This window comes from Lagenorhynchus albirostris, chromosome 2 (assembly GCF_949774975.1).
Source record: "Lagenorhynchus albirostris chromosome 2, mLagAlb1.1, whole genome shotgun sequence".
NCBI classification, from domain to species: domain Eukaryota; kingdom Metazoa; phylum Chordata; class Mammalia; order Artiodactyla; family Delphinidae; genus Lagenorhynchus; species Lagenorhynchus albirostris.
Window position 1 is genome coordinate 78,359,970 of NC_083096.1, and position 15,285 is coordinate 78,375,254.

Here is a 15,285-nt window from a genome sequence, read left to right on the forward strand (position 1 = left end):
ACCAAACTTACCCCGCCTTCTGCCCTCCTCCAAAGCAGGGAAGGAGCTGCAGCAATCTTCTCCCAGGGGGGGAATTCCCCGCCCACTTGCTTACTGACTGGGCCATCAGTTACTACCAGTGCGGTCCTCAGCCACAGCTGCCCAGATCAAGAGAGGCAAAGTGAACTTTGATGGAAACATGTTCATTGAGACTCTCTGGCTCTAGACTAGATCCATTCAGGCCTCCTGCTGCCACTTCCAGAAAAACAAAACAAACCAACCAACCCACAAAACCCCCCGCCAAAACCCAAACCAAACAACAACAAAAACCCCAGCCTACCAAGGAGTTTCCCCTCTCACCTACTTTCCTTCCTTGTTCCCAGTCCTCACAAAAAGCTCACCCTCCCTCTCACTGTCCCTAACTTACTATCACTATCCAGAGCTGCCCTTCTCTCTGAGGCTTCAGCACAATCTCTTTCTTCACAGTCAAAATATTCTTAGGAAGGGATGAACATTTTTTCTAGACTGAAAATAGTTTTCCTTCTCTGCGTGTCTCGGACTATGAAGTATGGGAACAATATCAACATCATTGTCTGACTCTCCAAGCACCTGCTGCATTGCTTCTGATTTCAAAAAAAAAAAACAACTTTCAGTCAAGACTAGTTACTTCCTCTCTGCTAAGTACTGATCTCACCTCACTTCTTTCTCAACTTTCTGCACACAGGATGGGAAAAGGGAGGAAGCAGGTAGTCTCTTTCCCTGCTGTATATGCCACACCCCTTCTCCCACTTTCAGTCACTTGGTATGTTCCCTTCATTCTAGCCTACAGGGGTGGAGTTCATCTTATCCTTCTCTCTGCTTTTATATTTCCCATTTTCATTCAATTCAATTTAGAAACATCAAACATAATGTATGTGCTAGGCACAGTGTGCTAGGCCTAGTCTGATAGGCAATTCAGGGTTCAGAGGCAAGGGAATAAGAAAAGAATGCAGGTATTTTTTTTTTAAGGGAGTTAATAAACATCCATTCAACATCTACTATGAGTCAGACACTATGCAAGTCTCTGTGGAACTACCAATGAACAAGATAGGTTTGATTCCCGTTCTTAAGTCAGCAAATGCTGTGGTAACAGCTCGAAGGAGAGATGAGAAGAGTTGTCTTATCCCTATCTCTTCTGGATTGCTATGCTCAGAAGCAAGACAATAGAGTCTTGAGCACTGGCCAGGATGTTCCCACCCTCTTAACCTTATTGGGGGAGGATTTGCATGGTGACTTCTCACGTACATCTATATAATCTATTCCTTCAGCTCCTTTCCAGAATTTCCTGGAAAAAAATGGAAAACTCTTATGTGGATGTACATCTATGCATTGCCATAAATCATTTCCAGGAAGGAAAGTAAGCCTGGTTCTCTCTGAAGAATTTCTACAGATTTTTTGGGTACTTTGATTACTCTCTCAAGAACAATATTCCAGTTTCCCTCACTTTCCCATCCTGGTACTCTTTTTCCCAAACATCCTCCCTAAGGACTAACCCCACCTGCATCCAAATGAGGATACAATACCCTCTTCTCATACTTTAACTTTCTTTGCTCTAATATGCATCCTCTGCGCCTTCTCTTCCCCCAGCCTGAGGAAAAGACACTACTGAGGTTCATTTTCAGAAAATAAATGGAGGAAGTATGACATAAAAGGAACTGAGTAACTTGGTGGGCTAGTGGTGGTGGGGTGTCATTTTCCAACTCCATAGCTCGAATTGCTTTTTACAAACAACTTTAACTCCCGATTTTAACTCAAAATCCCCTCTAACCTTCCTAACATTGCTCTCCAGGCTCCTTTTACTTCCCTCTGATTCTCTTGTCATTACGGATGAAGGCTTCATTAGCGATACACTGTATTGCATGCTTCCTATACTAGCCTGTTCAAAGAGCTCCTACTTTTAAGTGTAACCTTCATCTCTTAGGCAGTAGCTCTAGCTCATTTCCTCTCATTCAAGTAAGAACAATACCCGTCCCTATCTCCCTGCACCCTCTATCCTGTGCTTTCTTTGTATTTGTCCTTTAGGTTCCAACAGGATCTTCCCCCCTCTGCAGCTCTTCAAGAAGCGTAGGATTGCTACCACCCTGCCCCATAAAATACCGAAAGGGAACAGCGACCAAAGTCGAACCGAACCAGGAAACTGGGCTCGGGCCCAGCCCACATGTTTAACCGTTTGGAGCCACTCCCAGGGCCGAGGTCCAGGAGGAGGGCAGGACTACAACTCCCAGCACGTCGTGAAGCCACGCCCCCGCCTCCGCAGCTCCGCCCCCGCGGGTTCTCCATTGGCCTCCAGGGGGTGGGGATTAGATGGGAGGTGGCCATGGGGCCGCGGCAGGGGTTTGTCCCCTCCTCGGCTTCCGTAGAGGAAGTCGCGCCGACCTGTATCTGGGGTTTCGGTGTCCCCGCCTTCCCGGGGGTCCGGGGTGACATTGCACCGCGCCCCTCACGGGGTCGCGTCGCCACCCCACGCGGACTCCCTGGCTGGCGTGCTTCATCCCTTCGCCTCTCTTGGCCGGGCCCCCACCTCGCCCCCAGCTGCCCAGCCATGGGGGCCGCAGTGTTTTTCGGATGCACTTTCGTCGCTTTCGGCCCGGCCTTTGCGCTTTTCTTGATCACTGTGGCAGGAGACCCGCTTCGCGTCATCATCTTGGTCGCGGGGTGAGTTAAGGGGTTGGGGAGACGCGGGAGGACGCCGAAGAGAGAGATCCAAAAGGGGCTGGAGGAACTGGGGCGAGCTGGGAGCCTGAGAGGGGGAGACAAGTCGGAGGTGAAGATTGGAGAGGGTCGAGTCAGGGATCTGGGTGATTCGCCCTTTCCCGCAGTTGGTTTCCGCCTTCCAGAGATCGCACAGATTCCTCCTATACTCCTCCTGCGACGTCCGAGGAGGCCCAAGGCGAAGACTTGGAAGGGGGCTGTGCTGACCTCGGCCGGCCTTAAGGGAGTATCCAGGAATGGATACCTCGCCCTCCTGTCCTCCTACACTCTGGCTCTCATCATTCTGAAGACTCTTTAATCAGATTTCTTACCCTTTCCCTGCGTTCAGATCCCTACAAACTCCCTTGGTGGAGACACCTATCCTATCTCCTCCCTGTCTCCCTGGACAATCCGGAAGTCTAACTTCCACTTTTTATGCTGCAGCCTTGGTTGGTTCCCCTCTTTGATTTCCCTGGTTGCCCCCTACCCTTGCTTGTCTGATTGCCTTTGTCTTTTCTCAGGGCATTTTTCTGGCTGGTCTCCCTGCTCTTGGCCTCTGTGGTCTGGTTCATCTTGGTCCATGTGACCGACCGGTCGGATGCCCGACTCCAGTATGGCCTTCTGATTTTTGGTGCTGCAGTCTCTGTCCTTCTACAGGAGGTGTTCCGCTTTGCCTACTACAAGCTGCTTAAGTAAGGAGTTGGGGTGGTCTGGAGGGGAGAAGGGCAGAAGACTGAACTATAAGTGGGGCAGCCCTGGGTGGTGGTTTGAACGAGGAGGTACTAAGGGAAGATATTAGAGGGGAAGGCGATTCCTGCCCTCCCTCATGTTTCCCCTATCCCACCCACCCCACCCCAGGAAGGCAGATGAGGGGTTAGCATCGCTGAGTGAGGACGGAAGATCACCCATCTCCATCCGCCAGATGGCCTATGGTGAGCCAAGGGAGAGGGACTGGAGGAGGGAGTTGGACACTCCTCTCTCCCAGGGAAGTCTCTAAACATCCACATGTCCTAAGCGGCTTCTTGTTTTTCTTCATACCTGACTTCCAAGGAGAGGTGGTCTGGAGGGAGAGTAGGTGTGGGGGAACTGTGACTGGGAATGGGGAGGGATCACTGGTAATAAGGCTATAGTGATCTTTGACATTGATGAAGCCCTCCCTCCCCCCCAGTTTCTGGTCTTTCCTTCGGTATCATCAGTGGTGTCTTCTCTGTTATCAATATTTTGGCCGATGCACTTGGGCCAGGTGTGGTTGGGATCCATGGAGACTCACCCTATTACTTCTTGACTTCAGGTAAGGTCCACTTTCTTTCTTGCCTCCATGCCCCATTCATCCCTGACCCTGATTTGATTTATTGGCCTTCCCTGGGAGACTTCTTTGGCTCAACATCTCAGGAGGCTGGGAGAAGATGAGGGATGTATCTCATCCCCATCTCCCTCCCTGCAGCCTTTCTGACAGCAGCCATTATCCTGCTCCATACCTTTTGGGGAGTTGTGTTCTTTGATGCCTGTGAGAGGAGACGGTACTGGGCTTTGGGCCTGGTGGTTGGGAGTCACCTACTGACATCGGGACTGGTGAGTTGGGGACAGGGGCCTGAGTTAGAGAGAAAAGAACTTAATGGTGAGTGGGATGGAGGGGAAATATATTCTCACTTCTTAACATTTAAAAACTTACCTTGGGAGGAGGCAGAAAGGTGAGTCTTTAGACGTCTCTCACCTCAGCATCAATTGTATAACCTGCTCTGGGGATGCTCTAGGGAGGAGTTTGAATGGATTAGTCAAACTAATGCAGATGGCCTGAGGTGAGCAGGAGTGGCAGAAACCTCTGAGGGGGCTGAAAAATCACAAATGCCCTTAACCGTGATGATATCGGTGTTCTGAAGGACTGGGAGATTCGAGTGAGATATCTGGGGGAGATTTGGGTCAAAGGCACAAAGAGAATATGGGGATTAGAGGAAGAATCTAACCTCTTTTCTACTCTTTCCCCCATCCCCAGACATTCCTGAACCCCTGGTACGAGGCCAGCCTGCTGCCCATCTATGCAGTCACTGTTTCCATGGGCCTCTGGGCCTTCATCACAGCTGGAGGGTCCTTCCGAAGTATCCAGCGCAGTCTCTCGTGTAAGGACTGACTACCTGGACTGATCGCCTGACAGATCCCACCTGCCTGCCCACTGCCCGTGACTGAGCCCAGCCCTAGCCCGGGTCCATTGCCCACCATTCTCTGTCTCCTCGTCGGTCTATTCCACCACCTTCAGGGTTTTGCTTTGTCCACTCATGACCTTTAGTCTCTAGGCTTTACCAGGAGCAGTCTGGGTTCAGCCAGTCAGTGACTGGTGGGTTTGAATCTGCACTTATCCCCACCATCTGGGGACCCCCCCTTGTTGTCCAGGACTCCCCATGTGTCAGTGCTCTGCTCTCACCCTGCCCGAGACTCACCCCCATTCCCCTCTGCAGGCCGACGGCAGGAGGACAGTCGGGTGATGGTGTATTCTGCCCTGCGCATCCCACCCGAGGACTGAGGGAACCTTGGGGGGGACCCCTGGGCCTGGGGTGCCCTCCTGATCTCCTCGCCCTGTATTTCTCCATCTCCTGTTCTGGACAGTGCAGGTTGCCAAGAAAAGGGACCTAGTTTAGCCATTGCTGTGGAGATGAAGTCAATTGGAGGTTCAAGGGTAGACAAGCTCTGAGTTTCCCAGTACCCCCTCCCCAGACTGGATATCTTAAGTCTTTTTCTCAGGTCTGAGGGGAACCATTTCTGGTGTGATAAAGACCCCCAAATTGCCTTTTTCTTTTGAAGTGGGAGGAGGGAGGAAGTATGTGTTAATTCTTCTCCTAACCTCCTTGGACTATATTTTCCCTCCTCAAATTGCTCCTTATGGCTGGGCTTATATCTATCCAGCTTTCCCCTTGGTCCCAGGCTTTGGGGGAAAGGAAGGAAGTGCATGTTTGGGAACTGGTATTACTGGAACTAATGTTTCAACCTCCTTGACCACCAGCATCCCTCCTCTCCCCAAGGTGAACTGGAGGGTGCTGCGGGGAGCTGGCCCACTCCAGAGCTGCAGTGCCACTGGGGGAGTCAGCCTACCGTGACATCGCAGGGAAGGAGGGCAGATTTTTTTCTAGTTTTTAATTGGGGGATGTGGGGGGGGCGGGGAGGTTTTCTATAAACTGTATCATTTTCTGCTGAGGATGGCGTATCCCATCCTTTTAATCAAGGTGATTGTGATTTTGACCAATAAAAAGGACTTTATAATTGTGGGGGAACTTGGCTTTAAAAGGAGGGGATAACATGTTGATTGAGGTTTCTGCCCTCTCATGTCTCTTTTCCAACCTCCCTCCTAACCTGGCAACCTCTCGTTCCCTCCAAGCATAGCTTCGATACAAGGGCAGAAATCTGGGCTGGGGGTCTAACATGTCAGAAGCTCTGGGTTAAGCATTTTCTAGCAGTGGATCTCCCCTTCTCCAGGATTGGGGTAAAAGGAGTTACTCACCCATTCGTCCTTTTCCATACCCTTTGCCCACCTCTGCCATCTGAGGCATTAAGGAATTCTCCCATTCTCAAGAGCCCCCAAAGTAAGGCCAGAGGCGGGGTCGGCAAATTTAATTTCCTAATATATTGAGGGAAAAAAACATAGCAGCAGCAACCCTTTTTCCTAAGGGGAGATCTTGTACTATATCTCGGGACAGGGATACAGAGATGAGGGGGTGGGGGACTTTGGGGCACATCCCCAGCTTCCCCTACAACTAAACACAGTTCACCCTCTGCATTGTCAACATAGGGCTGTCCTTATCTACGTGTTTTGAGAGGCTGAAGGTTCTGTTCTTCCTTGAATGAGAGCCTGTCCATACCTCTGTGTAGGGGCTGTCTGGAGGAAGGAGGGATGTCAGCCTACTCCTACAGTATTTTCTGGCCAGTCCCTGCACCCCACTTTAGAAGCTCCCTGATAGGCGAGGGGAAGCCATCTGTGGTGACCGGGAAGGAGTCTATGCCTCGGTGGTTCGTGCTGAGGTGAAGACCACACTTTTCCGGTTTCCCAGTCTCTTCTTCCTGAAAGGGAGAATGGTTCGTGGAAATGGCTAATGTCCTAGGCGAAACAGATTCGAGGTGGAGTAGGCGAATGCTTTTCAACGCCAAAGAAAAGACTGGAGGAATGGAGAATAGGAACTCACCGAATCTTTCTAGCAATGAAATAAACAGCCAGCAGAAGGCAGAGACAGCCAACCAGGATTCCCACTCCCAGACTCAGCATTTCACCTGGGAGAGATAAAGGTGGAAGGTGTCAGCCTAAGACTAACATAGATATTGAGCTTTTCCCTAACTCACTGAGGAGAACCCTACCCTGCACTCCACCCCTCGATACATGGGTAGGCCTGTCTTACCTGTGGTATACAAGGATCCCACTGTAAGGGAAGAAAACTTGGGTCAGTGAGACTAGATCCCCACCCCAGTTGGGAGCAGCACACCGTGCCAGTACTCGGGGGTGGGGCATGGTTCCCAGTCCAAGCAAGTCCTGGAAATCCCTTCCCCTGGTAGCCTTCTTTTCCTTCCCAGGGGTTCCCTAGTTCCTGCCATTGAGTCCCCCAGTTTCCCGTCTCCTTTTCTGAGCCCTGTACAGTTACCTTGGATGAAAGAAGCAAAGACCGTTCGCTGATTGAGAGGCTGGGGGGCTCGGTAGTTCTGTACCAGGAGCTTAGAGGGCTCCTCTTCCGTGGAGAACAGTGTCTCTTGAAGCTTTTCCAGCTGAGAAGTAGAAGAGTGGGATTAAGGGACAAGTGGCACTCGCTCTCGGGAGTGGGAAAGGGTTTGAGGTTACAGCTATGTCTGCTGTCTCACCTCTCCACCACTCACCTGTCCTATTGAAATCTGGGCCCTTCGACTGAAGACCGTCCAGAGCACACTCTGGTAGCAGGGCGGTGTGGTGAGCGAGCCATTGTAACGGAAGTACTGCGCCAGCAGTGGGGGCAACAACTCTCTCAGGTTGAAGGGAGGCACTGAGGTCTTCTGATCTGGGCAAGAACAGACTAGGACTCATCTCCCTCTCACTGCACCCTCGCTTACCTAGACAGGGCTCCTAGAAGCGAACACCCTACCTACCTCCGGCCCCAACTCACTGCCTCGTTCCAGGCCTCTCAGGCCTTTTTGAGAAATTTCCCTGAAGCCTAATTAATGTTACTTTGTCTTAAGATAGCTTTTTAGGGCTCACCTTTATGCCTGATTTCATGCAAGTGACTCAGAATGTGTTCATAAGCTGGATTCTTAGTCTCACCCACCTGTATGGGGAGGAAAGGGTGAGAGAGTTCGGGATGAGTCCATGTTTGGAGTAAGACACTTGTGTATAGGATAAATAGTCAGAATGGGTTGCTGACTTGTCTTGGGAGGGCGACCAGCAGCACACATGGGCAAAATAGGACTGAGGGATGCAGAGGAAGTGGAGAGAGACCAAGGAGGGATTGGGGGCCACTGACCTCAATGAGGATGCCCAAGACAGCCAGGCCCTGAGGCCTCTGAGCAGCCTCACTTAAGCTTTCGTAGGAATCAGAATCATAATGTACGATGTGGAGCTGAGGGAGGGGAGAGGGAATTGAATCATTTAATGTTTCTCCACCACCCCCTCCCAAAAGCTTTTATCCTAGCCACCACCACCACCTCTAGCACGCCCTAAATCTGTCCCACAAAGCTTGCCCTTTTCCCCCAAGTATGACTTTCCCCAGTTTCCAGATCCTTCCTTTCCCCTGGCACCGACAGTGCCTACCACTGTGTCCTAATCCAGGCTTTGCTCCCTGGTACCTCTGCAGCTGTGGCTTCGCCATTGATCTGGTGCTCTGACCCCCCCAGGGATCCTTTCTGACCCCAGTGCAGGTGGAGCTGGGCAGCTACGTATTTTCGGGGAAGTCCTTCCAGATACAGGGTTGGGGGCAGAGAGAGTTGCACTGTGAGGGAAAGAGAGCGAGTTAGGGTTGGTGGACGAATGTGGATACGTTCCCACCCCTGGGTTGCCACCACTTTGGGGAGATTTGGCCAGCCTTTTCTGTCTCCCTGCACATCACCCACTTCTTCCCATAGGCCACTGCTTTTCTTTTTTCTTTTTGGCCGCGCCCTGCGTGCGGCATGTGGGATCTTAGTTCCCCGACCAGGGATCAAACCCGTGCCCCCTTGCAGTGGGAGCTTGGAGTTTTAACCACTGGACCACTGGCTGGAAGTCCTAGCCACTGCTTTTCTCGTAAAGATCTAGTCAATGCTATGATGCTAACCCACCCATAAAGCTTGATCTTACACATTCAGTTCCCACCTTTGGCTACAGGAGCCTGATCCCCATTCTCATGTCTCCAAATTTACAGATGAAACCTTCTGAGAATTGAAGTTAGGAGAATGCTTCTTCACTTCTGACTCCTAAGATTGGAACTGGAGCTTATATCTCCTTGGAGGCCTGGTCTTTTTACCTGTGTGGCCATTATTGTGCAGGTCCAAAGGCTCGGTGCCAGGCTCTTCATATCCATGGGGCTGCAGAGGTAGCAACTCAGGGTCAAAAGTCACACTGCCTGTCTGAATGTTGATGGGGGACTGGGCGTTGCTTCCACACTCAGGGTAAGAGGCTGGCCAGTGGTCTTGACCATGTGGACCTGGTGGGGGTTACCACAGACATCTGTCCTGTCCTCCAGCCCCTAACCACCCTTCAGCAACCCTTCACCCAGCTTTACCCGTGTGGAGGCAGAAATGCACTTCTCTCCACCCCAGATGAAGCCCCCAGGTGTGCAGGGCTGGGTGAGCAAGGAGCCCCTCCTGGACTTGCTGCTGCAGTCCCTTCACCTACGCAGAGGCAGTGATGATTCCCCAGCTCTCCTGATGAACGGGGAGCAGTTGCTTTTACTTACTTGTCTTCTTGTTGGAAGACAAGAAAGCTAAATGAGAGGAAGAGGGGATGGATAGAAAGCCCGCATACCCAGAAAGGTGGGATTTGAGTAGGAGCAGGAAAACTGGGGAAATGAAATGGTCCTAGAGAGGTAGGGTCTCCTTGGGGCCCCCCTATCAGGTGGCCTTAAGATTCAGATCTGCTGACTTTCCATCATTCACTTCTTGCTTTCGCACTGGACCTTGCATTGACTCTGGAATTCGGTTTAAGTTATTAATCAGAAACGCAAAGGAATCGGGTTCCACCTCTGCCAGGGTCACAAACTGTCCTGCCGACCTCTTCCTCACCCCTGACCTCAAGCTCTGTCCCAATTCCAGATTCAGGTGGGGGTAGGATCCATCAGGATAGAAAGCGAGCCAGGAGGAGAATTGGCAGCTAAGCTTATGGCGCCTTTCCCCACCCAGTTCCCTTTCCACTCCAGCTCCCTCATTCCCGCACAGATTGACTGAGGACATAACTGGCTTTTCTGCTGAATCAGGGTGTGTGGGATTTGATTGTTAGAACAGCGTCTAGGAATCATATATGTGAAAGCTGGGGCATGGGGAGTCGGGGAAGGAAGGAGCTAGGGTGAGAAGCTGGAGGAAACCTCCCAACCCACGTGGCTAAGTCTTCCCGCCAGGTGAAGAGGTCCCAGTGGGAAAGGGGTGTCGGTAGGCCTTGGGTTCTGCTCTCACCGTCATATGTCCAGTGTTGACCTGCAAGGCAGAATAATTCGAGTTACAGCCAGCGCAGCCTGGGGCAGGGCCCTCCTCCACCCCGCCCCCCTTTCTCCTCCCTCTGCTCTACCACTTCCCAAAGGAAGCCCTGAAACTGGACACCTCGGTGGAAAGGTCGAGGGTGGGGGGGGCCCTATTTAAAATCACCAACCAGGCTGTGCTTGTGCTCGCTGAGTAAAGGGGGAGGAGAAATGAAAAGAGATAAAGCCAGGAGACTAAAATTAACCTGGATCCAAATGTGCAAAATACCCAACCCTCACTTTTCTACAGCCTCTGCCAAGCCAATCTAACTCTTAGAAGATGGGGCTGAGGTGACGGTGTAGGGTTTGGAAGAAAGGGACTGGAACAAAGAGAGGGGCAAGGAGTTCAGCGTGGGCGGGCAGTGCTGCTGAGGGGAGAGGGCCATTATTCCTTTGCTTGGAAGCATTGCACGAAAGAAGGCACTGAGCTGTGAATTAACATTTAAGTTCCTCCTCTGGTCCCAGGAACTCTAAAGGAAACTTTCCCCATCACCAGGAACCTCTGCTCCCTAGATTCCCAGATGGCTGGGGAAGGTGGGAATCGGGCAGGGTCCGCTCCACGTTGAGGGTAGTGGGTGGGCACAGGCCGCCAGGCTGGCAGGGACAGGATGAAAGTGAAGCGTTGTGTATGGAAAAGGGCACTGCCAGCTGGGTCACATGCCAGGCTCTCGTGCAGTCCTGTCTCCAGCTAAAAGGTCGGGGGCCTGCTGGTCCAGCTCTCACCCAGGGCCAAACTGCTTCAAGGGGAAAGGGAGGCCTTCCTGTGGGTTGTCTCTGCATTATTCAAACTGCTAGAAACTTTGGAGAAAAATTCTAACTTCCTCCCTGTCTCTCTCTCTCTCTCTCTCTTATTCCCTTAAACAAACCCCTCAGACTTCTAAGATATCCTTGATCTCATCGTTGGGCTCTTCTCCTGGCCCATCCCTTCGTTCAGACAATTCTGAAAAGCAGCGCAAGGGAGGGCTGGAGGCAGCCTCTCACTCACCAGCTCAGTGGGACACTTCAACAACTCGAATTCCCTGGTTCTGGGCAGGCTGAGAGCCTTGCCCTTCCCCTCCCACCAAATCCTCAGCACAGTAGTTTTACATCTCTTCCTCCTTTTCCCCAATTGGTTCCTTTCTCCTCAGGTGCAATTTACAACTCTCCTCGGCTGGGTGCCCCTCACCATCATCTTCTTTGTGTTCCCCTTCTGCCCTCTAGATACCCCCCTCATCCTGTTCTTCCAACAAATTTTAATTACACACCTGCTATGTGCTAGGCACAGGGATCACAAAAATGAGGGCTAGGGGTTCTGGGGACATTCCTGGAGCACCTCGGCCTGTTCCCCCTCAAGAGTCCATCCTCCTCTCCTGGGAGTTCCTGAAAGTCCTGTGTAAATTGTAAAGGGCCCAAGAGTGTTGACTGTTATTGCTACAGCTTTCAGGAAAAACCGGGAAATTAGTCGCCCCATAGAACCGAGAGGGGACTTTGGCCATGAGGTTCATAGTCAGGGATCAGGGTGTGAGTTTGGCAGGAGGCAGGAGTATTCCCCCCACCCCATCAGTCCTCTATCTTTTCACTCCAGGCCTCTTTGGCTCCCTAATTGGATGAGTTTGTAGATAAAGAAGACCAGGAGGGTTGCCTGGGACCAGGGCAGTGGGGGAAGGAGCTCCGGAGAGAATTTGCAGCCTGCAAAGTGACTCCCGCAGTGTGTGTACACATCCTGACCCAGGCTAGTTTGCCCCCATCCCCACGAACAGCAAGGCTGGAATGGCAAAGGGAAAAGAAGGAAAGTGGTCTCCTCCCCAGTCCTGTCTTTTCCCCTGCATCCCTGAGCCTATTATTCCAGCCCTAGGCTTCCTCTTACACTCCTCCTCCTCCATTAAGCATGCATGGCAACATGTGTACATCAGCACACACAGACACACACACAGACATCCAGATGTACCTACCCCCGTTGGCAGCCAGGGTCCAAATCACCTCTAGCAGGAGCGTGAAGAACAACATGGTATCCCTGGAAGAAACACAAGGTACTGGGAGTTTGGGGACTAGAGGACTAGGGCAGGGAGAGGGGGGAAGAGAGGAGGGGGAGAGAGAGAGGCGGAGGGGTGGGGGAGAGAGAAGAGAAGTTTCCTGGAGTTGAGTGTATTTATCTTTTTCTCTTGCTTTCTTTGTGCCTCTGCGGGCTTCCAGGGGATTTGGTTTTCAGTGGGGTACCGTGAGTTTCCGGGTTCCCAGGATAAATCTCTCTCTGCCTCTCTTTCTGCCCTCTCTTTTTTATCTCCCTCTGCAGTCTTCACTCCACTTGCTGGCCAGCTACTTCACAATTGCCTCCCGCTTTTAAGGTGGCTCTGGACGGGTGTACGTGGGGAGTGGGGACTGTCTGGGTTGTTGGCGAACAGCTCCTTAAATAGCCGATTAAGCATGCAGGATGGCCTTGCTCAGAGCGCAGCACAGCGGGTTTCGCAGGGGACCTGGCCCTGGCTCAGGAGCGCAGCTGGGGTGAGCTCTTCCTTCCTCTGCTATTCACACAGACACTGTTGAGAAGGGTGTCCCCTGGAATGGGCGGGGGCAGGAACGGAGGGTTTGGGGGTCCGATCCTCTGGGGTCCCATCCAGCTCCCTCAGGGGTTCTTATTCCCCATCTGGCTTCTCCTCTGAGGAGCAACTCCCTGGATGGTGTAGGGCAGATGGTGGGAGGACCCGTTCCCCACGCCCTGCAGAACGTGAGTGCCCTGGAATAGGAAGAGTGCAGAGTTAGGAGAGAGGTAAATGAGAAGGAGCTGGGAGACTCAGGGTGCGGGTGGAGGGGAGGAAGTCAAGGACCAGAACGTGGGGTGTGGAAAATAAGGAAGAGAAGTGAGGCAAAGGGAATTCGTTTGGAGCGATCTCCTTCTCCTGCGCCTGTCACCACCGGCTTCCCACGGTGAGGCTGGGTCCACGTGCCTGTGTGGCCTGGGAGGGGGGTGGTTTTGTTTGCTGAATAAAGCCCATTTGTGTGCCCAGCGGGGGGTGGGGCTGCAGCAACACCCTGGAGAGACAGCGGCTCCAACTGTGAGGCCCAGCCATCTCCCTCCCCAGGGAGTCCAGATCTAGGGCGGCTTTTGTCACCAAAGAGGACACTGACCCCTGGCACGGTGGCCAGGGCAGGAGGAGAGACGGGGTGACCTTAGAAACAATCACTACCACCATCAGAAAAAAGGCGGACTCCAGGGCAAGAGAGGGGAGGGAGCAGAGAGAGACCATGTGATCCTGTTGGAGTGGAAGAGGGGCCCAGGGTCTTCCCTCCTGCCCAACAAAGGGCTGAGGCAGGACTTTTGGGACTGAGTGAAAACTGCCACCAGAGAACTGGGCAAGTGGAGCATAGAGGCTGCCGAGTCTCAGGAATGTGGGCTGGTGTTTGTTCCCCCACGGGACTGGAAATCCCGATTGGAATGTACATCCTAAATCCCTCACTACAGAATGTGAAACCCAAAGATAACTTCAGGCCAGACTTTGAAATCTCTTTTTCCTGATACCCTTCACCGGAGTCACAGCCAGAAAGATGCACCCGTTTGAGCTCCTTCTGCCCTCCTTGCTTCTGCCAAGTAGCAATAAATAGCCAAAACAAAGGGAGCGGAAGCTAAATAAGGGTGCAGGATAAAAGCCAAGTGAACAGAATAATGCATCTGCTAGATCATCAGCCCCTGCAGAGGCAGGAGCCTACCATGCTTTTCTGTCCACTGTGGTTGATCTGCAAAGCAAAGCCATTTTGCAGATGTCATTTCCTTTTTAATTCTTTCATCACCCTCCGAATTACTTTTCCCTTACAGATAAGTTTTATGTTTCAATGTTCCCCCAAAGCCCCACTCATCCCATCTAAGAAGAAGAAAAGGCTTAAAGTGTAAATTATACTTACTGGGAATCAGGACAGTTAACACAGAGGAACAGAAAAAAGAAAGAAAGCAGAGACATCTTTTGCAAGGTAGGAAAGAAGAGGCCCGGACAGAATGACCTCTGCCAGGACAGAGTTCCCCTGGAGTGTCTGGGGCTGTGATGCAGCCTCCCAAGGTAGGTAACGTGTCTTACCAGGCGCCACCTCCTGGTTGTCTATGAATTTTTTAATTTTTAAAGTTTCAATTCAAAATGTTTTGTGTGTGATTCCTTCTGGGAAGTGTTTCACTACTGGTGGGCTTTGGCATTTTGCCTACACAACTGAATAATGTTTCACAAAGATGTCTTAGCCCCAAATCAGCATCTTCCCACTTCTGAGTGAGCAGTCCCTCCAGGCCCTCATGCTTCCCAAAAGGACGAAGGCCCTGGTATCTAGGAGAGAGGGGGAAAGGAGGCAAACTCCAGGCACTTGCCTTTATTTATTTATTTCTTAAAATTTTTATTGGAGTTACCTTTATTTTTACCTTTGGCTTTACTGTGGATATTCCTGTTGTCACCAGGCTGATTTGGAGTAGTGTCAGGAGGACCCCTACATGTTAAAATAAAAAAACGCCCCCACAGTTGCTACTCAAACTCTGATGCCTTTGTTTTAATTCCTACTTCTCCCTCTAGCCCTTTGCTCACTCTGGGGTTGGCTGAAACCCTGCTAAAACCAAGTTCTGCTGCCTTCTGGCGCCATCTCCTGTCCTTCCAAATGCAGTGAAATATGAACCAGTCAGAGAGTCAAAGGTATCCAAGTGTGGTGACTTTTGGGTTTGTTTTTTCTTGCCTTGTTTTATTTATTTATTTACTCGGCTGTGCCGGGTCTTAGTCGCGGCACGTGGGATCTTTGTTGTGGCATGCATGTGAGATCTAGTTCCCTGACCAGGGATCAAGCTTGGCCCCTCTGCATTGGGAGCGTGGAGTTTTAAGCACTGGACCACAACGTACGTCCCAAGGGTTTGTTTTTTTCTTAAGAGGTCCTTTTTTTTCTTTTTAATAAATTTATTTATTTATTTATTTTTGGCTGCGTTGGGTCT

General features: G+C 51.4%; 2 protein-coding genes and 1 long non-coding RNA gene across 5 annotated transcripts; 2 read left to right on the forward strand and 1 right to left on the reverse strand.

Moving 5' to 3' along the window:
* Positions 1 to 2,318: 2,318 nt before the first annotated feature.
* Positions 2,319 to 5,963, forward strand: APH1A (aph-1 homolog A, gamma-secretase subunit). 2 transcript variants are annotated; one of them, XM_060139066.1, is made up of 7 exons: positions 2,319 to 2,673; positions 3,231 to 3,401; positions 3,568 to 3,641; positions 3,878 to 4,000; positions 4,154 to 4,281; positions 4,703 to 4,826; positions 5,163 to 5,963. In XM_060139066.1, the coding sequence occupies exons 1-7, from the start codon at positions 2,336 to 2,338 to the stop codon at positions 5,225 to 5,227; spliced, it is 1,023 nt and encodes a 340-aa protein (XP_059995049.1). In that variant the 5' UTR covers positions 2,319 to 2,335; the 3' UTR covers positions 5,228 to 5,963. The 2 variants fall into 2 exon arrangements, with proteins under 2 accessions (XP_059995049.1, XP_059995050.1); XM_060139067.1 differs by lacking the exon at positions 4,154 to 4,281 and having other exon boundaries at positions 2,322 to 2,673.
* Positions 5,964 to 6,294: 331 nt separating this feature from the next.
* On the reverse strand, positions 6,295 to 12,790 carry CA14 (carbonic anhydrase 14). Of its 2 annotated transcripts, none has more exons than XM_060139069.1 (12): positions 12,552 to 12,790; positions 12,287 to 12,348; positions 10,294 to 10,314; positions 9,150 to 9,329; positions 8,497 to 8,639; positions 8,175 to 8,270; positions 7,913 to 7,979; positions 7,558 to 7,715; positions 7,329 to 7,449; positions 7,089 to 7,109; positions 6,879 to 6,963; positions 6,295 to 6,756 (listed from the first exon to the last, which is right to left on the reverse strand). In XM_060139069.1, exons 2-12 carry the CDS (start codon positions 12,339 to 12,341, stop codon positions 6,693 to 6,695), a joined length of 1,011 nt encoding a protein of 336 aa, XP_059995052.1. In that variant the 5' UTR covers positions 12,342 to 12,348; positions 12,552 to 12,790; the 3' UTR covers positions 6,295 to 6,692. The 2 variants fall into 2 exon arrangements, with proteins under 2 accessions (XP_059995052.1, XP_059995051.1); XM_060139068.1 differs by having other exon boundaries at positions 12,287 to 12,390.
* LOC132514409 (uncharacterized) lies at positions 12,740 to 15,218 on the forward strand. The gene is made up of 3 exons (XR_009538772.1): positions 12,740 to 12,836; positions 14,146 to 14,383; positions 14,879 to 15,218. It is a non-coding gene; the product is annotated as an uncharacterized LOC132514409 (long non-coding RNA).
* The last annotated feature ends 67 nt before the right edge of the window (positions 15,219 to 15,285 follow it).